Source organism: Vanessa atalanta, chromosome 21 (assembly GCF_905147765.1).
Source record: "Vanessa atalanta chromosome 21, ilVanAtal1.2, whole genome shotgun sequence".
NCBI classification, from domain to species: Eukaryota; Metazoa; Arthropoda; class Insecta; order Lepidoptera; family Nymphalidae; genus Vanessa; species Vanessa atalanta.
In genome coordinates this window covers 4,417,523-4,440,567 of record NC_061891.1, presented here as the reverse complement: position 1 = coordinate 4,440,567, position 23,045 = coordinate 4,417,523, and the positions used below count along the sequence as shown (strand labels likewise).

Here is a 23,045-nt window from a genome sequence, read left to right as displayed (position 1 = left end):
TTCCGCTCCAAAACTCGCATACAAGTAACTACGATAAATAAAACTTATATTAAAACTTATTTTTATCTCTAATACTTAAGAAGTAAATCAAGGTTTGCAGAAATAGTCGACTTCGAATAAAAATTACGTTTTCTCAGGTATTATCGTTCATTATAAAATCAGCCCCACTTGATTTTCCTATTTCCTACTACTCTAACCCTATATATATATACACTAATACATATTATTTGTTACTGTGTTATATAAATTTAGTACATGAAAATCAGTGGAATTTGTCTGGATTTATCCATCGGTATCCCACGATATCTGGTGAATACCCCATCTTCTATAATGTTTCGTTACTTTAATTAAACAAATAAACATTAAATTATTTAAAAATATATTTATAGTTGCCCATCTGCGTAGTTCCATTATAATAAAACATGTAACTATCATTAATAAATAATTTAAAAAAAATAACATGGGCATGCAAAGAGGTTGTATACTTCTCTGTATACTTTTTTAAATAATAATATACCAAATATGAACATGTAGGGTTGAATTATTATTGATATATAATTGTTATTGTATTTGCTGTTGTGTAGTAATAGTTCTTGAATTGTTTTACATTATTGTTGAGTCAGTCAACAGGCATTGTCCTGTCTTAACTACGAATATTGAATTCGAATTGGTATAATTTATAAAATGTTTAATTATTCTAAAGATTTATTGAATACATAATTCTTAGTTTTATTTTCTGGGGCGTAAATAAAGAGTTTTGTTGGTATTCGAGAACAGATGACAAACAATAGGTCGAGTGTAAAACTTGGTTTTTAAAGATTGCCCAAACGCTTATCTTATCTAATTCCGAGCGGTGCATTTGATTTAAACGATATGTGCAACGTACATTCTGTCAGTTGCGTTAATTATCAAGCAACTGAAACTTATGTCAAACGTCATAGGGTTACATTCGAAAAGTAAATATGGTCGTTAAGTTTTCTTATGTTCTGCGCAACTTTCTTAATTTGTTTTTTCTTAAGAACTTTCTCCTGACAATAACGAACACTACAAAAAATATAATAGAAAAAGCGATGCAGCCGTTCACGTGTGATGCCGTGACCGAGGGAAATAGGAATTCATTTTTATACACAAAAGATTATCTTGGTAGTAGGGTTTTGTGCAGATATACAGCCAAACAGAAATACTTAGTATAGGTGTGTTCCCGTTTGAAGATTGATTGAGCCAATTGAACTCCAGGTCCAGGGACATCTTAGCTTTCAAGGATGGTGGCGCATTGGGTTTATGTAAGGAATGGTTAATATATCTTACAATGCCAATGTCTAGCGAGGTCGTGATCACTTACTTGTGGCCCATTTGCCTGCCTGCCAACCTTAATTATAAAAAATACAGTAAACTTGAATTACAAATTAACCGATATCAATTAATACGTTTCCTTTTTTACCATTAATTTTATTTTTTATCTTATTAGATATATTTTTTGCTTATATGTAATATACAAAATATACAGTAGTATACAGTTATTGTGACCAATGGAAGAGCGCTGATGTCTAAATTACAGATGTTTATTTATCTAGTTCTGACGCCCATGACATATATTTATTTGTTAGATATTTTTTTTATATTATAACTTTTTATTTGTAAATGGTGATATAGAAATAACATAAGTAAGTTAATAATTAATAAACAAATAAAACTACGCATTTTACGCACGAAGTAAACACAATAATAATAACATTTCAATTGCTGTAAGTAAACAGTTCTTGGGAATTATTGTTAAAACTAGATTTTATATGAAATAGTAACGCAGATCAGAGCATCCGTGATCTGCTAACAATATAGTTGGTATCAAAACACATGCAGACATTAAATATTTTGTTAATTGTCGTTATTTAACGGTACAGTTCCCGTAGTATAACATAACGATAAAAATATATAAGTATATCTATGCATTTTTTTTTTAAATTTAAAATAGCAAGCACACAGGAAAATGAGTCACCGTATGGAAGTGTTTGCCGTCCATTGATATAGGTACTGTAAGAAATATAATTCATCCCGTACATTGGTAACAACAACAACAACTCAAGGAACGAAGACGTTATGTCCCTTGTGCCGGTGGTGTGTCAATATGCAGAACCAACTATGAAGATAACATAATACAAATATCAACGCAAACACAGGAGAATTTTCTTGTCTCTTACGCCTTTAGTCCGATGGGCCCGCACAACCAGAGCGATCAGTACAACGGCTTTATATTGACGTGCCACGTCTACTTAACATTGCCAACTTCCTGATCAGACCAATAAATAAAATTATATTAGCTCAACCGGTATTCAAACCCTCGGGATTTGAATTCGTATATTGTAGCCACTGAGTCAAACAAGCAGTATTTTATTGGAAAATTATATGTCAGTGTGCATATCAATAAAATCGTTGCCTCATTGGAAAATTTTAAATTAGTTTTTATAAAACAAATTGGAAAAGTTTGTAATACGATACGCGTAATTTCGAGAGTCCTTCAAATATCAGCTATGATCAGGTAATGTAGGCAGAGCGCGGACACGACACACTGCTTCAAGCCAGTTTCCATTTTCGCGTGATAAAACAGTAAATAAATGTAAACTAGTGGTGGTTTAAATTTACATTTTGATTGGAATTTCCACTGAGATCTGTTGTATTCAACTCGTGTGCCTGAAGTTGAGCCACCGAGAGTAATGAATGAATTTACTTGCACTCGAGTGGTTCCAGTGGATATATGATTGTTCTTACCTTCGCTACTATACATTTATTATTTTGTTCAACCTAAAATAATAAGTATATATATAGTTTTTTTATGTATGTGTTGTTTTTTCAGACATGGTAACCACATATGATTAAATAACATATATGTCTGTCGTCCGATTTTAAATTTAATTTAATAAAAACGTTACCGTCAATGGATTATTACATTGTGATGTTTTCTTTTCGTTCAAAATTAACATATTTTATGTATACCGAGAAAGTATTTCTTATTATTCACGTCTCACCTTGTATGAGACGTTTGCGTCGAGAATGTCTTAAGAGAAAAGGTCAAATTGACACGTGTTATAAATTCATTATTTAAAAGAAAAATTTTGTTTTGCAACTTAACTTCCATAGTTATATTCTATGTGTGATGTAAAAAAAAATTATTGTTTTGAAGAGGAGCCTAAACTATACAATACCGTGAAAACTGCATCCAAATCGGTCGATTCTGACTCATCGTCCATATCTGTCGACTTATTTATTGCCTCCCGTAAAAATTTAACAGTGTTTTTAACTATATTTTATTTCTTATAAATATTTATTTATGGTGTACGGTAAAATGTTTCCATTTTTTTGTAGGAATTTAGGTGGGATAGCATTTGTTATATAACATAAATAAATAATTTTATATGTCCTGAAGAATATAAAGTAACAGTGCAATGAGAGTTAGTATAGCATATACATGCAGTAGAATTTTATTTTTATTATTGATACTCGAATACGTGTAATAGAATTTTGTCTGATACGTTTATGTGTTCTTGGAATATTTTCTTCTACCCTAAACATCTTTAAGGCAACATGAGTAGGCTTCTAATCAAGCGCGTTCTATCTAGATAAATTAAAAACACAAATTATAGATATTAAAACTCGGTAGTGCTAGAACCTACGATCTTCGTTTGAGATCCACTTGTTCTATTAACTGAGCTATATTGGCGCTCGAATGTATCGCAACTGTAATTTACTTAACGAAATTTTAACTCACGTCTTCATTATTTTTACTTCTAAAATATTCAAATCATCAAAAACTATGTCGACTACGAGCAGCTCGAACAATAATTTAACAAGTAATTCAACCAAAACACGGTCTAACCACATAAATACTATGATTTTAGTGTGTTTTTATCTAGGTCATGTTTAGATTCAAAACCACTAATTGACTTGTCATATTCCCTAGACAACTTTATGTCAATATTAAAATAATACGACACTATAATTTGAATATATTTAGTTTTCTATGATACAAATAGGTTTATATATGGAGGCTTTGTATCCTAGATACTAAAAAAATCGACTTTAAGAAACTCCCGTGTGTGATCCGTTAATCCGTTATAAAAGAATTAAAAGTTAATTCCAGAGTACTCCACGCTACTTTGGTTTGTGGGATATACCTAAATTATGTGTGTCAAATAATGTATGCAGTTTTCCTTGCAATTCTCTCTTGGTGTATTAGATAATTTTATGTTATAAAAGTAGGTAATTTTTTAACATATAATAAATAAATATAATTGTTTTTCGTCAATCTGTCTGAATGCGTTATGTCCAATACCCATGAAGTTGAAATGGGACCACCTCAAACGAATACGAATTTAGAACATTGAAGTCGATTAAGAAATAAAACTGTATTCGAAATTTTAGTTAGCAATAATTTAAATGTTTTCTCTGGCTTTTGTTTTGAAAATAAATTAAAGTAACCCACCCCGCAAACATAACACCATTAGCCTCGATTACCCGTCAACACGCTGAAAGCAAATCTTTTAATATTATCACGTTACGTCTGGTAACACTTGATGAAACCGAATAATATATTTTTATTCATGACTCTGTTGTAACGCTATTGAATTCAGTATTAAGTGAATATTAATCGTTTACTTACCTTCGTTATTTCGTGTGTATGTGTTTGACATTGCGCGTTACCGGTTCAAGGTCAAAGTTCGATTAACCTCGACAGTGAATAGTAATTTCGATTTTTTAATTTTGGAATTTGAAATGAGAAGTCTGTTTAAATAGGCCATCAATGAACTCAAATTATCTTCTATTAAATATTGTTATTGATTTTGTCTTCCACTTAAACTAAGGGGGCTGTGATGATAATAGTTTTGTATTAATTATACAACTAAAAAGTAACTGCATGTACGATTAACATAAAGATTACATTTTAATCTAAATTAATGCATCCTTCGCCAAGTTTGAGTATCGGAGCACTTTATAAGATAGTAACTAGTAACTACCCGCCTTGACTTCTCACGGGAAGAATTAAGATTTTGTTCTGAGATTTTTTAAATATATAGTAAGAGCCTGTAAATGTCCCACTAGTGGACTAGCGTCTTTACTTCGATTGTGTAGAAAATTTGGAGTTTATTTTATACTCCTGTTTTAATGCACCTAAATTTGCGCCGCATCGTAGATACGCATTGGCAGATTTTAAACCTAAACAGATATCTTCAGTATGTTTTCGTTTCCCGCAGAGGACGAATTAATTTATAAATACACATTAAGCACATGAAAATTCAGTGATGCGTGCCCGGAATTAAACCCCTAATCTTTTATTTACATTTAATTAACACAAATGTAATACAGTTTGTAACTAGGCGGATCATTACAGCGGTTGTTTTTTAACATGCGTTTATTGACCTTCTCTGTTACTATTGTGGGTCAAATCTTGTAATTGAATTATAAACTGCTTCCACCCAAATAATTGAACTGAATATTTAAAAAGGTTTTTTTTTTATTATTATTCTGTTTATTTATATTTTAATATCTCCGAAACTACTAGTCCACGTGGTAATGTAAAAGCTAATTGAAAAATGTAAGTAGTAAAATATTTATTTATTTACAAACGAACGAAGCTTATCTTGATGTATTCGAATGATCATTATTGTTCAGCATGTCATGAAGAGACAATAAAGTAGAATGATACAAGTGGACGGTTAGTACACAACGTACAAGGTCTTCGACAGTTTGTGATCGATCTTGTAGCTTCAGTCTCGAGCTTCTGTGGACACGCCCGTTGATTATGAGCTATCGTTCAGTTGGGTACACCTTGTACGTTTATGTTTTACGAATTTTATATGAGTTTTTTTTATTGACCATGCACACACAACAAATACTCCTTATTTTGTGCTATCTTATAGCATTGAACATTATCAAATAAAAACAATTAAAGTCCTCCAGTGTTATAGTCATTATTTTTTTAATTTAGTGATTATAATAATGAAAATTTTAGTCAATATTATAATTATTATGTTGTCTTTATGGGCGAATGTTGTCAACTCAATGGTGCCACGTGCACAAGTGTGTCAGCAAACACGCTCCGTCTCCTGGTTCTCGTAATTCGATGGAAGCTATTGAAGAGGTACAGGCTCCAACTATTTACTTCAAGCTACTGCTAAGAAATTCTTAACAGAAAGACTAGAACCAGGATCTCAAAATTTACAGCAATACTAGTTATTAGAGCAACAAAACAAGCAGCGAAGACATACGGATAGCGACGATCTGTTTGTAAGTGCAATCAGACATTGTAAGAAGAATATGTACGAGATCGTTGTTGTTATTACCATTACTTCTTCAATTTTATCATTAAACCATTAGCTTTGAAAATCATCAGATTGAGATATAATTGGTACTATTAGAACCTAGGAATTCAGATAAGTGAGTAGTATTTAACTTAATGTACTAGAAGTAAACACAATAGCAGAGAACACATAACTTAGATCATGTAGTTGGACGAGCATTGAAAATGTTCGACTATATGTAAGTGCAATTGTGTAGCTAAATAGGTTAAGTTACTATAAAATAGAATAATTACTTGGTAATGTTCTCCCTACTAGTCTCCCGTAGTAGGCTAGACTTTGCCCACGTGAGGGGGGTGGGTATTAGATGTTAGGTACTCTATATTCCTTTTAAATATTTAATCCGAAAATACTTAGTACCGTCCTTGGTTTCACTGGTATTGAGGGGAAGGTGTTTGGTACATTTTTCGGGATAAATGGCAATATATGTGTTAAAAAACGTCGGTGTTATCGTGCATCATTTGTCTTATTTTTACTATATTGTCTATATACAATTTTTAGTCTAATTAAGTACATAGCATTAAAAGCGGTACTGTGGACGTTCGACATTCATCCGAAATAATTTAAATATAATTTAAAAAATATTAACTATATAATATAAGGCATTACATTTCATGATTAAAAAATATAGAAAATTATATTTATGACTTATTATTTTTTTGCGTGATAAATATTAAGTAGTGAACGCCCATTGGGAAGCCGGCAAGGTCGCGGGACAGCTGATAACCCGTCCTGTAACACCGGTACGCACTATACAACAAGCGAACGCGCCTACGCCTGTTCGGTTATTCGTACCTCTGTTGCTATTTTGTATACATTACAGAGATTATAAGTAAAGCAAAATTCTATAAAATAAAACTTTTTTTAACATGCCGACTTAATTAAATTAATTAATTTATTATATTGCATCTATAAAACGGTTGCTTATCGCCGCAGTTTACGACGAATGTGATTTTATTGGGATCATCTCGTCATCGAATTAAATTGTTTAATTTTATCTATAAGTTCCATATTGGATAATCTGTTGAAGTTTTTTTGTTTTATATTTGTCCTAAAAATTGCTAAAAACGACCGTTTAAGTAATCCGAATTATTTTTTTAGTTTGGAGTTTTTTAGACCTAACGCTATTAAAAGTTTGGTCTAAGTATAGATTTCTATTTTCCCATATTAATCGTGCGTGCTCAAGACAGCTGATAAACCGGTATCGTCATAACTCTTACAAAAAAAACACCTGCTCACCTCAATGAAAGATTTTGTCCCAATACCGGTTTTTCTATTCATACTGACGACGACCTAAGCCGATGAAATCTTATATCAATTAATAAAATTAATACCTTAATTATAAAGTATTCATAAAATGCGCGTTTAAGTAAGATTGTGTACATGTGGTTTAAGAAACAAGAGGTGTGAGTGTGCGTAATTTCGTAAATATTATAGGTCATTAACGATTTTTGTATTTGTTTAACTCTAGGGGCTTATATGAATTTATAGTATTAGTGTAGTAATCGTCATGGCCTGGCTTAACCACTACCCAATCAGTAGTTCTCCAAATTGTTTTGTTTCGGTTTAAAAAGTGAGTTAGCTAATTGGGGTATTGTGCACTGTAAGGAGTCGCTTAAGCTTCTTGCTTTACTACTTTACACATAATTGCTATATGCGTTGGTGACCACTTAAACCTTAGGTGGACCAATGAATTAACTATTTTTTGTTTCAATAATCTAAAGAAAAGTTTTAAGAAGCAAATGTCACCAACATATTTGGTGAATATTTTTTGTAACTGATTTAGTGATGAGTTATATACTCATATAATTTGCAAAGTTTCAATAGGATTAAGCGTATTGTTGATGCCATAGTATAAAGTGGAAAGCACCACAAGTTCATAGTTACTAGTTAGTATCGGTTCAATCCGGTTATCATCTGGCCAAACTCACGTTGCTTAGGTAGCGGTTTTGCTTCGTTGCAAAATGTTGCACCAACCCTAAATTCTTCTGTTTTATTCAATTCGGATCGAGGTATTATAACCTTATTACATTATTTAAGAATATATGTAATTTGTTAATTTAAAAACATAAGCACTATTTATTATTAATATACATGCATTTATTATAACACTTATAAAGACATCTTGAAGTTTGCAAACTAGATTTTGGTATTCTGCATGTCTCGTGAGCAAACCGAGTCTTTTAACTCATCAAATCAATCGCTTACTAGCTACGCCGCGCGGTTTCAAACGCGTGGTGCGCTAACATGGTACGCTTATTCCATGGGTAGCCTAATGTTATATTAATTTATGTATATTTTTTCCTTAACCAACGGGCTTATGAAATATCGGAAATGGAAACCCGAGATCCTGAGATAAGCGTGATCAAACAAACTTGTCAACTTTATATAATACTAATATTATGAATAATATTCACTATTGCACTGCATTTAAATGCATTTTGACATTTATAATCAAAATCAAAATTCCAAATATCACCCGCACCACCTAGATGTCCGAAAATCCACAACATCGCGATTTTTAAGACATTTTCTGCCTCGCACAACCACTCTGTGGAACCAGCTTTCGCCGGCGGTTTTTCCGAACCGATACGACTTGGGAACCTTCAAGAAAAGAGCGTACTCTATCCTGAAAGGCCGGCAACGCACCTGCAAGCCCCCCGGTGTTGCAGATGTCCATGGGCGGTGGTAGTCACTTTCCATCAGGTGAGCCTCCTGCTCGTTTGCCACCTTATGACATAAAAAAAAAAAAACTTTTTTTAAAGTCAATCTAGTTTTATAACAATTATTAAATGGCTTTAAATGTTGATATAGTTAATTAGCATAGCGTTATTTGTAACACTTTTTTTATATAAGTGTTTTGAAAAATTTGATTGCTAGTTAGTATTAAACATTGTATATTTATGGTACATAATGGCCTTTACGAGTGAAGAGTGGATAGCTCGTGTAAAAGTTAATTGTTTTTAATGTTAGCTATATGTGCATATGAAACTCATTTCACTTGGTGGTTGGAGTTTGTGCAAGTCTGGGTAGGTGCCACCCACTTATCATAAATTCTACCGTCAAGCAGCAATACTTATACATAATATACTTATACTTATACATAATACTTTACTATTGATGTGTTTATTTTTTAAAGGTGAGTGAGCCTGTGTCTTTACAGACCAAGATACATGATAATTTAGTTCCCAAAGTTGGTGGCGCATTGTAGATGTGAGATATGCTTAAAATTTCTTACGACTCCATTGTCTATGGGAGGTGGTGACCACTTACCATCAGGTGACCCATTCCCTCGTCCGCCTATCTGTTAAAATAAGTACCTGTAAAAATATTTTACTATATATCTATATATTGTTAATAATAATTCGTTTAAAGCAATCTATAGAGATGTTGATCACGTTTGTCTGTCCAACATTTTTAATTAAACTGTATTTGCAACACTTCTTTATAAGTCTGAAGCTGTTTATAAGAAAGACAAAACGCATAGAAAAGTTTTAATAAGACGTCCGAGGGAACTCAACGCCGAAGTATTTCTGAAGGATCACGTAAAAAATTCAACTTCTCCTAAAATAAAACATGCAAGGATTTTGCTATGCTACTAATCATAATAAAAAAACATGACCATACTTCTATAAATACAAATTAAAAAAAAGAAAACCATGATACATATATATATACATTATCAAATCAAGAACTAAAATATTTAAAAAAAATACTACTCATAAATCGCGCTCTCTAAAGTATGACGTTAATCCAAAATTTTTACTTAATTATCGAGTAAATTCACAAGTAAATCAGCGTCATGTTATAATTACATATACATTTGAAATGCGATGTGATAATTGAGCCCTTTCATTGCATAAGGAAAAAGGAACTTATGTCATCTAGAGAGCGCCATATTGTATTAAGAGTGACGTCACATAGCTTTACCAGCGGACGATCAAGACGCTTGTAACAATACCTCATTTCTCGAATTAGGAGATAAGGATTAAGGAAATAATATAGAAATTGTGCCGGAACAGATGGACATACATGAAATTATAGTCTCTCCGTATTCCGGTAATAAAATACTATTATATGATTTTATTTATAATATTACAATTAAGTCATATAAACAGTTATGTATAATGCATTTATTAAGAAAGAAGAAAAGGAAGGAAGGACTTAACGGCTTACAATAAATTTTATATCATTCAACTTAAGTTAAGCAAGCATTCTTCATATGCAGGTCCTTATCAAAATACATTTACTAATGGGAGGCCACTTGTGTTGATAAACTAGCTTGATTTCTTCATCCCACATTCAATTGATGGATATAATGGCCGAGCCACAGCTTACGAATGAAGAATATTTCAAACGGATTAGGCATTGGGGCAAGGTCTGATTGCATTTTAAATAATGTGCATTTTGAATACATTGACATGTCCAAAAAACAAGACAATAAACATGACCCGCAAAATAACGGCTATCTTTTCTAATCAATCGAATAAATATTATATATTTTCAATATTTTTGCAACTGTACTTCTATATAGGACGATAGATAATGTTTATGATTTTTATGATATGAATGTACCATTAATTTAGGGCTATGAGGTCATAGTAGAGCATAAAAGGGCCACCCAATTGTAAGCCGTAAGAGCCGACTCAGGTAATGTTTGTCTTTTGAGAAAATTAATTCTCTAACCGTTAACGCATTTTATCATTAAGTCCCAGTCACCAGTACGGTGAATGGTTGTGCGGAACTAACTCAACGGGAAAAATATCCCAAGAGGATAGTTATATGTTTAATGACCAACCACAAATGATCATAAATAGTGTTTTTTTTTATTGTAACAAACGAAATTGTATATACGTAGTAAGACAAAATGTATCGAAAGAACAAACAAAACTCGGACCAATAAATGATCTCATCTAAGCGTCTTTCAAATCATAAGTCGCGGAGAACCTAGCAAAGTTTATCATTCCCATATGCACCCTAATCCTATAATGAACTGGTATACTTAACGTGAAGTTTCCGAGGGTCTATTTACATCTGTTATAGAATTTAAGATTAAAATCACAGCACCTGGATCACATTGTACGGTTCTTTGGATCGAGTAATTTATATAAATGTTGTGAAATAGTACTTATTTCAAGTATCCTTATTCATTAGTGAAATAATTTATTGAAATGTTAAAGACGGTGTGAATTCACACATTTTATCGCTGAGATATATCATTTAAATGGTCTTCACGAAGTAAATAGCGCTTTTTTAAGGGCAAATAATTTGACCGGTTCTGTTTTGATATTAACATCTTGTTTACTCTGTTCAGCTTCCACTTGTATTTTCTTTAAGATTCCTCGAAGATTAAATTCCTCTACATATAGGTCATTTATTTAGGAGATGAAATAATGTTCACAAGAGTAGGTACTACAGAACGCGCCGTAGATTGAACGAGCCCAGACTGATGGGAGGTTATTTTATAACATTAAAACAAACAGCATATAAATAAAACAATTTGTATAAAATGCTAAATATTAATTAAATTAGGTTCTTCAACTGAGGTTACTCGTGTCGCTGTTTCAAAAATCATCTCTTCTTCTAGCACCACTTGGCCTCTTTAGCAGCGACTACGCTTGCCTTGCTAATGAGCTGATGTATCTCTATTGCCATCTACGGAACCCTGCAATGCCTTCATTAACTTCGTCTTAAAACTAAAGTGCACTCACTAACATTTATATTATTTTAATGGACGTTTTCGCTTGACGTAACTACTTTTCCTATTTAAATATATCTGTTTGAGAAACTTGAAAAACAATTTCATGTTATTCTTATGGTTTATTTTGATTCTGAATGGAAACGTGATTGTTAAAGATCGTTTGCATTTAAAAAGAAAATTCTCGAATTTATTCGTAACGTGAGATCGTCATGTTAATACTTTCTCTCTTAAATCGTTCACTCTCATTCCGTCTACATCTCAGTTTTTTTATGATTTTTTTAAAGTCTTTATGAATTCACAAAGATGTACGTCTCGCCTTTAAGTGCTTGGGTTCTCGGTGAAAATGTCTTTATTTTTTTTTCGTAGTATAAAATATCGTAAAATAACTGCACGGAGTGCGTCGTTCACACGAGGGTGTGTCGTTTTAGTTATCTATGTTCATTCATCACCACTTTCATGAGACAACGTACATTTATATTATTTTATACTTTAATTATCATAAAAATTGTCTCTTAAGATACTGTATAAAGGAAGTAAGGAGGAATTCATTCTTCAGTGCAAACATTTCTAGTGACCGCGTTTTAAATTCCAAACGAAACTGCAGCATTCTGTATTATTCGTATTTCTTTTGCTATTCTAAATCTTCCGTTATTTTTAGCGCCGACTTGGTTTGCCATTAAAAATTCTTCTGCTTTGACTAAAGATAAATGAGGATCAAACTTACTTTGATGAAATATTGTATATAGATACACGATCTAAGGCCACAAAAACATGAATTACGTAAAGTACCTTGCCAACGTCGTTTTTATCAAAAATTTTATCACTTACTGAATAGAACTTAAATGTTATAGCTTGAAACACGTCTATATGTGTAGTTACACTGGCTCAGTAACTCGTCAAACCAACATCTCCACTCATCACCACACCAATACAAAGTATATCTGTTTTCCTGAACAATAACTGGGATTTTTAAAAATGTATACATATATGTATATTAAATAACTAACTCAGTATGTTCATGTCCGTACGCTAGATTATAACGTATAATTATAATAATATATAATATTTAACAAAAGGATAATTATGGTTTTTTTATAAAAATATATGATTTTCAGGTAACAAACCTGTTAAAATTAGTATCAAATATTTTTAATGTTTCTATCTCTTTCATAAAAACGAAACGATCCTTTTTTGATTCGATAGGCAACAAATCATTTTCTTTTGACAAATTATAGTTTTCTACGACCATTTCAATGAAGGTTTTTGTGTTTCAAAGGATCGAGCCGGTGGTTTCCTTTACCTGATTCTGTCTACATAGGCTGCCAATTTAATGTATGGTATTGGTAAATTATGCTTATTTTGTTGACTGTAAATGCTACAAATGGCGTTTAGTCAATTAGACATTATTTGCGAGTAAGACACGCTGTTTTGTATTATTCACTTTTGAATTAATAGTTTTGAAATAGTGTGTAACAAATAGAAATGTCAGTTGGATAAATTGTCCAGAACGACGACCACAGAGCGAAAGAACTGTTCGCGGTCAAATGTTTATGGAGTATGATGGCTTTTGATTTTTTAAGAATGAAATCTGGTATAGGGCTGATATTTGAACTGTCTACATTTTTAGACATGGATTGCCAATGTAAAAAGGCGAAGGTGACACAGGTTTTTCGGTGCTCCCGGTTGCTGCCGATGCGTCATAATCTTGACTTCCGAGTTTTTTTATTTTTTCAATGATTTTTTTTATACGTGTAACAAATTGTCTTTGCAAACTTTTTTTTAATGTGTCTTCCTAACCAGATCATAAACATTCTAAGGGAAAGACCGCACAGCGAAATCACACCGTCGCGGTTCATATTCATCTTAGGCGCGCTACGAATAAAATTCCATACGGTTATATATGACTTATATCTCGACTGAGACATATAACAAAATATTACTTTACCTGTTATTACATCGTAAAACAATAATCGATGTGTATAAATACTGGATCGCTAAATACTTTGAAACTTATGAAAGTGATTTTCTTTAAACAATACCAAAATCTGCAAAGATTCTGTATTCTAAATCTTTGTCTGCCACTAGCGCTGTCGAAGCGGCAGAAAAAAACACGACATCCTTCTATGAATAGAAACGCACGAGTGAGCTCGTCATTCAATTCAGTCTGTATCGCTGTGAGTTTAATTTCTATCAAACCGCAGATTCTTATCCTATGCAACATTTTAATCATAAGAACGTTTATCTTCATTGTTTCAGTAATATGAAAATTTAACCGCGGATTTTTTTTCCGCAGTGCGTGCGAGCCTTTAGTAGCAGCGATTAAGTACTATAACAAAAAGCTTCGTTTGCTTATGTTATACCGGTTCCACGGATCAACTTCCTCTCATCCATATATTTAAGAGTACGCTTCGCATCAAACCCTTACTCTTTTAAAAACGTCAGAGCAAAACGATATTTCATTCGGTATGTCCAAGTGCTCCGTTTTTGCAGACGGAATTTTTAAATCGCGTTGCAGATTTAGAAAACTATGCTAAGTCGGAGATATTACTAAAATATTCTGTCTGGTTTCAATTTCGTTTCGCAGTTCATCGGCCAATTTTTTTGTGGGCAAGCTCTACATTGTATCTAGATACTTTGCCAGGATTTATAAAATAACTAGTTTTCGCTTGCGGCTTCGTCCGCGTTTTAGAAGGGCGGTCGTAGATTTTAGGTATAAAAAGTATAGTCTATGTCCATCCTTGAGATTCGAGCTTTCTTCATTCCAAATTTTATTTAATTCGATTCAGCGATTTAGCCGTGAGAGTGTAACAGAAATACAGCCAGAGTTACTTTCGCATTTATAATATAAGTATAGATATACTTCGTGCATATTCTTAATTCATACATCAATTATTTAATTTTAATACGGCAAATATAAAAGCATACGATCCTTTTCCTCTTTTTTTAAATTAGAATACATTCAATATTTAAATTAGATGCAAACATTGATCGAAGAAAACTGTAAGTGTTGCTAGAACACTAATTGTTTTAAAATGACTTTAAATTAGCCTCTTGTACTACATTACTTATGTTTCATATTTACCTATACATATATAATGTCGTTCTGAAAGTTCGTGACGAACGTCGGTAGGAAGCATAAGAACAGTTCTTAATATATTAGATATTTGAAAACAAATGACATATATACAATATACATACATATTTTAAAAGACAGTTGCCAGTATTTTGTAAAACATCATCGTTTCTTTATTGTGTGTTTCAAAATAATCACGAAATATCCCGTCAATCCAATAGGTATATGTATAATGTTTCTAGAACTCTCTTTGAATGGATCTCTTGCTGTTTAGTTACTTTTCATTTTCCGCTGACTTCTATGATGAGATTTTAATTGTCCATTAATTTACCTTTCCGTGTATTACGATTGGCAATTTCAGTAACTTCAATCGAAATTGTTTTGAAATTTAGCATAATAGTAAAACTCGTTGTAAAATATTCATGTAATTATTTCATGGAATATGGTATTTATAAGTATAGACTATTAAATACTTATTATAAAAAAATAATTAAATTGTTCGATTTGTCCTTTACGCTGTTTTAATCTCGTGTCTTTTACTTAAAGTATGTATGGAAAACATCGCTCCTTTAGCGATAAAACAACTTTTATACATATAATTATTTAATTTTGTGTCTTTAACTGTGTTTCCTTTGCTCTTTTAGTGTACAATAACGCAAGAAAAATTCTAAATAAATTATTATTGATGTAATATCTACGGAACGTTCATAAATATACTAAGCACTTTCTAGACTAAATATATTGACGTGACAGATATTACAAATTGAAATTATAATATACATTATATCAGAGGTAGCTGTTGAAACTCCTCAAGTCGCTGATAATGCGGTTGATAAGCGCGATAAGACGAGGCACGGCCATGGAAAGTAACGTAATATGAGTATATAGAAATGACCTCTGGAACCTTGAAGTGCCGATAACAGTGAAATTATTAAGACCAATAATTGCAAGGAGATAACGACATCGACGAATAAAATTGATATTATTTGTGGCGTATGTATGTAACTTGTCGGTTATCGTATTTTTGTCGATATAAAATATATTGTCAGTATTATATGAAGTTTTTTTTTAAGGAAGTAAAACTATACAGTCAAAATGGTTATATAATATAATGAGAAAATGTGGTATTATGTATTTATATTTATTCATTTAAGCACGAACATCACTAGGAAATAAATTTTAGTTGTATTGTTGTAACCTTGAATTTTTAATGTAGGGTTTTTAATTACAATGATTCTCATAAATTATACACTGGGATTTAAGACATATTGTTATAAAGATATATTAAGATATATAAATATATATAAGATAACGATAGTGTTTTTATTCATATTTTCGTAAATGATATTTTCTTTGATTGCAAATAACTTTGACTCATATATATGCTATGTATAGAATATTTGTATGTCACTTAGTCTAGTACATAGTGAACGTTTATAAAAATAAAACGGACTAAAACTTTTTAAGGGAGATTCAGAGATCTCTTACGTATATGTCTACAGAAAAGTTTGCGGTTTAGTTTAGGAAATGAAAACAAAATTACATTTTCTATTTAATCATGAATAGCTTGCTATTATCCCATTTGCGTGAGGCCCCATTTGCGCAGTGTGTGGTAACATTGCAAAATGATTTGGCAGAAGGTTATACCGTCTACCTGACGCCAACACTCCTTGGGATAGCTTTTGCCGGCGATACATACTAAGAAAACCTCTAATCGGTCCTCAACGATACCGATTTTAATGGAGTGGTTCTATTTTATACCGGCGGAAATCACACGAGAATTTTATTTGCTAACCACAGTAAGTATAATAATACTGAAATAAATAACAAAGACACATTAAACCTTTGATACAAATTGCCGCTTAACGTTTGGTGTTTAGATCTTTTAGAAGTTACAAAAATACTTGTTCACAGACTAAAGTGACTCTGATATTGTGATAGGTATATCTAACTATAATATTTAAACTCTTGGAGGCGAGATTGTGTTTAATTTCACATATGAAATGGCAGTATATGTCGCTGGGGCATGTATAGGGATAAGATTTTAATGTGAAACCTATGATTCATTAATAGACGTCTCGTCTGTTTGCGGTTTTACACGGATAAGACTTCGCGATACAATCTATCCATTTATCATATGAGATAAAGAATAAAATAGCGGTACGTTTGACATGTTAAAAAATAATTCATCGTGTTTTGTATATTTAAACGAATCGGTTTAGATGATTCCGTTAGTCTCCGTGGTATCAATTCGAAAATAGTTTGTAATATTATTAATTGTTTCTTCGTATCGACGATCATCGAATAACCTCAGGGGCTGCGAAATAACACGGCAGAGATCCGCCGGGAGTTCGATTAATACCCAATGGTGGGTATCGTCTACAACCTTCCGAAGATTATCGTGATTGCTTTCGTGTCTATCCAATCCGATTCCATTCAGTTTTCTATTTAATATCGGATTTACATTTCTGATTTTATTACGCTTCTGTTGTGGCCTTGCATTGTTATAAGTTTTCCTTTTCAATGACGTTTATTTTTGTTACTGTTATCAATGTTTTTTTTATCATTATTAATATATTTTATGTCGTTTAATATTGTTTTTTTTTTAACAAAATGTTTTGTTCGATTTGAGCGTTGGTTATTTTTTAAGTATTTTGTTTAATAGATTGTTTTTCTCTTTTCAGGCCACACAAGATGATGCTGGAGTCGAGCCGGTGAGTTAAATAATTGTCATATACTTATATGTGTTTGTTAGTTTTTTCGACGATGACTGGCAAAGGACCTATATAAAATATTTTATTCAATGTTACCATGAAATCTAAAATTATATATCCTTTTAATGAAACTGCTTCACTCGTGATTAAAAGCACCCAAATTATTGCTGTTTGTTGGTACAATAAATCTTAAGAGGTTGAGTATAAAATCCAGCAAATAACTGTTGTAATTTAATAGTGTTATCTAATTTATTTTTAGTTTTATGTTTTTGTGACTATATTTTTTGTTCATATCTATAGAACACTTCCTTACGATACCTTTCTTTCCTCCCCTTAAAATATTTTAAATTATATGTTTTTAAATAAGTAAATACGTGAACATCTAGTTCACGTATTTACTTATTGACTGTAATATTTTATATAGCGTTCGTTTGAGTCGTTTTATTTATCAAATAAGCAACAGCGTAAATTTCCCACCACCGGGAGAGGCTCGAGACACATGTTGTCGATAGAATGAGCTTTAAGGAGGTTACAGTTGCCTAACCATTAGGGCACCGACGTGAAGTTTAACTGACGATCGCCGAGCACGAGATGAAATTATAAATATAATATAGCAAGTGTAAATGCACCATTACGTATCCTGGAATTAAACCCTCGCTTTTCGATTGAGATCCGCGTGTTATTTCCTCTTAACTGTCTCTTTTCTTTTGACATATCGTACTTCATTCAACGTCTTATTTCACGATAATTGGTTGAGGCGTCGAGACGTGAAAGCAAGATGAGCAATACAATATCACTTTAAAATGAAATAAAGATTTTTTTACGATAAATAATATACTACGCATTATTAATAATTAAAGCAGTGAATCGAGTTGCGTATTTTATTATTTATTTTGCAACTATTCAAATGTGTTAATTATATTCATTTATTATCTCAAATACCTAATTATTTATAATAATAATAGAATTTATTTATGATAGGGAGATTGAACATAATGATTACGAAAATAGGTTTGTACAATTCAATTCCAATCAGATGCGTAAAGTGATGTACGCCTTGGTTATAAAAGAATCTTTATTAAGCAGTAGTCAAGTATCCCTTTTTGTACGTTACAAAATAATTATGTACAATAATATTTGTGAAGATTAAAATTTAAAGCAAAACGTTAAAACTGTCAGTGTGTTTTTTTTTTTAAATTATTAATCAATAAATAAACTACAAAAATAGAATTTAAATCAAATACTTTACCTATTAAGTTTCCACTTAGCTATATAGGTACATATAACCCACAAGTAGAGCCATAACGCCGGGTATAATCTCAAATAATAATATAGTGTTATATAGAATTATGAATAATGACATACATTATTTGATTAAATAAGTAAAAAAACGTGTTATATTAATAATCGTGTTAGTATAATATATGTATTTAATGTCATGTTGTAATTAAAAATAACAGCACATGCACACCTCTTGAAACAAGTGAAACTTTTTTGCGTCAGAAAAGCGTCACTCAAACATTACACACACAGGGAAAATCACGCCCACATGAACGGAATCATATTCTTATTTCAAATATGTTTACGTAATCAAATTACTTTAATCCCGACTTGTAAATAGCAAGTTAACGACTTCAGTCAGTAGCGCATGTATATGTATGTGTGTGTATGTGTGTGTGTGTATAAGAAGAGCGTGCACCGTTCACATAATATCTAGCCGAGTGTGATGCACTCTGCATAATTAGTTTCGCCTATCCACTCGCACTACCATCAATTACGTGAAAGTACATCATTTTCTAATTTCTATTTTAATTACCATTGCGCTGCGATGCTACTTTTTTTATTTGTACCATTCACGTGTCTATACGGTGTCAAGGAAAGTAAACATCTCGATAATATTGTTTCTTTGATTTTTTTATTATTTGCTTTCTTTTTAACGGAACCTTTATCGTAACTGTCGGTCTGTCTGTTACGCTACGCTTTAACGGCGCAATCACTGAAGCGAATTTGATAAAAATTGGTATGAAGTAGACTTGAACCCCAAGGGATGACATGCCTACTTTTTTACCTAACATCTGATAACCGACCCCTAAAAAGTCGTGGGAGACTATTAGTCCTTTTAGGTATAGACTTTTAAGCACTTTACCAATTATTTGATATCATTTTATGTTATTATAATATGATTTAAATTGGATAAATTATAAAGAAAGAAAATTATTTTATTGCAACTTTATTGACCACGGTTAACATATTTGCAAGAAGCGTTGGAAAAGCACTTAAGCTATAAATCATTGTGCGAAAGGGACAAATGCATGACTCATTACACGAAACAAACTTTAGAAAGAGATAGGTAATGGTTGCGAAGACGCTATTAAATGTTCATGGGGAACTACGAATGTAAACATCGAACATGTTGACTTATTAATTTGGTACTATTTTTTAGTTTCGGTTTAATGAACAATCGCCTTAATTATTTTTATATATCGAAATTAAATACCTAATGAGTGATAGCAGTATTGCAACAGTCCTTTAAATAAATAATGAAAGTCATAATCGTGTAACGAACATTGCAGTATAATTATAAAATCATGAAGCATATTTACGTAGATTTTATCATAATATTATTTACTCACAAATAAATATTTCGGAATATATTAGCATAACATTGTTGGCAGACGTAAATAGAGAATCAACATTATCTATACGCCGTACCGTTCGCTCCTAAAGTCCGGGTATTTATGACGCGTCCTCTGTTTACGATTACGAGTTATTTATTACTTTCCAGTTTTCAGTAAACGACGACCCATTGTAGTCATCCGCAGTGATGGTAAAGCGGCCAGACAATAGAATGGCGCAGAGAGTCCAGATTCTAAAAGGCCTCCGGCACAAAAAAAGGTGCATCTAATCAATCAAGGCGACTCGACACAGTAAGTCGGATGCCCGTTTTTTATCGACGCTCATTTGCATATACCGTTTTCTCGCTCCCTCGCGTGAATCTGACAATTTGTTGAAGAGAGACAGATAATGTCGCGCTGACCTTAGTAACTTGCGCGTGCGTCAATACCGTTTCACCCGTGAGAAGGAATTTTTCGTAGTGTACAATCACTGGCTCAGCTGGTGGTATAATAATCTGATTTCGTATTTGAGGTAATTATATAAGTTTCACACAAACGCATTGCACCACTTTCAATGGGATCATTCACATTACGTTTCTCCGTGATCAATGGTAATGGTTTGAGCAACAATCGGTTCAGTTTCGTTTAGCAATATCACTTTAAGCTAGCCATGTTATTGTGCATTGGTTCCGTGGATAAAGTTGAATTGATATCACTTTTTCTCTTTTTCTAGCGTCTAACCCAAGTCCAAATTTTGATTTGTGGTGGCTCAGGAGTTAGAACACGTGAATTTCAACCGAGAATGCGGAATCACATTGTGATGTCGAGTATTGTATATAATAATATATATAAAAAATTCTCAGATACCCGTATCAGTAGAATAAGTTTCAAAATATTTTCCCCGAGAGGAAAAGAGGCCTTTGCTAAGCAAGTGGGACATTGGCCTACAATACCAGTTACAGACACTGCCGCCGTAAGAAATTTTAAACATTCCTTACATCGCCATTGCGCCACCAACCTTGGGAACTGACGTGTTGCGTCCCCTGTGCCTGTAATTACATTAGCTCTCTGACCCTTCTAACCGGGACACAACAACACTGCTTAGTGGTACAATAAGTGATGAGTGGGTGGTACCAACCCAGGTGGACTTGCACAAAAGCCAGCGAGTGCTAAAACTAAGTGCGTTCGATAAAATTCTAGAATGAATTAACCTGTTTTTTTGTTTTATCATTGCGACATCAAGATTACTTGAAATTCCAGGTTCACTTTACAAAATGATAATTATTATTCTAATTTGAATCCTCATTTAATTAATATTACTACGTCTAGTATGGAACAAGCAATTTTAGTTAAACATTTCGCTGGGCACATTTAACCGTATCTAGAGGGTAGTCGAAATCGGATTAGAATCCCAAGGTAGTTGATAAACCAACCTAACTCAAATATGTACGCTAATGTACTTGTGCGAATTTAATGCTCCTATTCAGACTCGAGTAGCGGAATTTTTAAATCATAATATTATATTTGAAGACGATATATGTAGATGTCAAAAAGCCAAACAAATTACTTTCCTTTTCATTATAGTGAAACTAGTTTCAACCTGTGGCTTTGTGGTGTGTGTGTGGGGGGAGGAAGAGGGCAAGAGTATCAAATAAAATCACTTCCGCATTTATAATATTACTACCTGCGGCTTTACCCGCGAGAAGAATAAACCATCAATGACCCAATAGTATCCCCTAGAGGGGTGAATTAGAAAAGTAGCATATGTTCTACCTCGGGATTCAAACTATCTCTATATCAAATTTAATCTAAATCGGTGCAGCGGCTTAAGCGTGAAGAGGTAAAAGAAATACTTACTTTTCCATTTACAATATTAGTAATATTATTCGCTATTATTATTTATTTAAATATATCAAAGATCAATGGCAAACATGGGGTAACAGTTGAGTTCAAAAATTTGTTTACATTGATTGTCAGATTAATTGCTTTGGAAGAAGGAATAAATCCTATCGACGAACTATGGTAAACAAAAACTTTATTATTGATAAAAACTTAAATGTAATCAATCAATCTAAAGATTTAATGTACAAGTTATATATGATTCGACTTTATAAATAAGCAAATTACATAGTCCATGTATATTTGCAATTATAAACACTATTGTTCGCTCATTGGTTGCAATTCGTCCATAATTATTGAAATTTTGAGGAAAACATATTTGATATTGCATGTTTCAATCATTCTTTTGTTACTGCAATTTTCGATTTTTATATAAGAAGTATAAGGTACTGTTCTGATATACGAAATAAATGCAATAAATAAAAATATTTTAAACAAAAAAAACGACCTCAACTACGTGTAGCAATAATATAGCAGCAATCGCGGTTGATTTGCTGAATTATTGAAGAGTTCCGCTGTCTGTCTCCGAAACTCATCATCAGTTTTTTACGTAAATAATGGTATCGTTTCGAAATTTATCTCTTTTGAACTAAAAAGTAATTTTAAGAATCCTATGTATGGCAGAATTATATAAAACATAACATACATATAAACATCCTTTTTAGAAGTCGGCTAAAAACTCCAGACAATCTA

At 32.2% G+C, this 23,045-nt stretch overlaps 1 protein-coding gene across 1 annotated transcript in view; it reads left to right on the top strand.

Moving 5' to 3' along the window:
• LOC125072184 (AF4/FMR2 family member lilli) overlaps positions 1-23,045 on the top strand; it is a 208,551-nt gene that overhangs the window by 64,782 nt on the left and 120,724 nt on the right. The window contains exon 2 of the mRNA XM_047682709.1: positions 17,809-17,838. Coding sequence (XP_047538665.1) covers positions 17,809-17,838 — 30 coding nt within the window. The remainder of the gene's footprint in view (positions 1-17,808; positions 17,839-23,045) is intronic.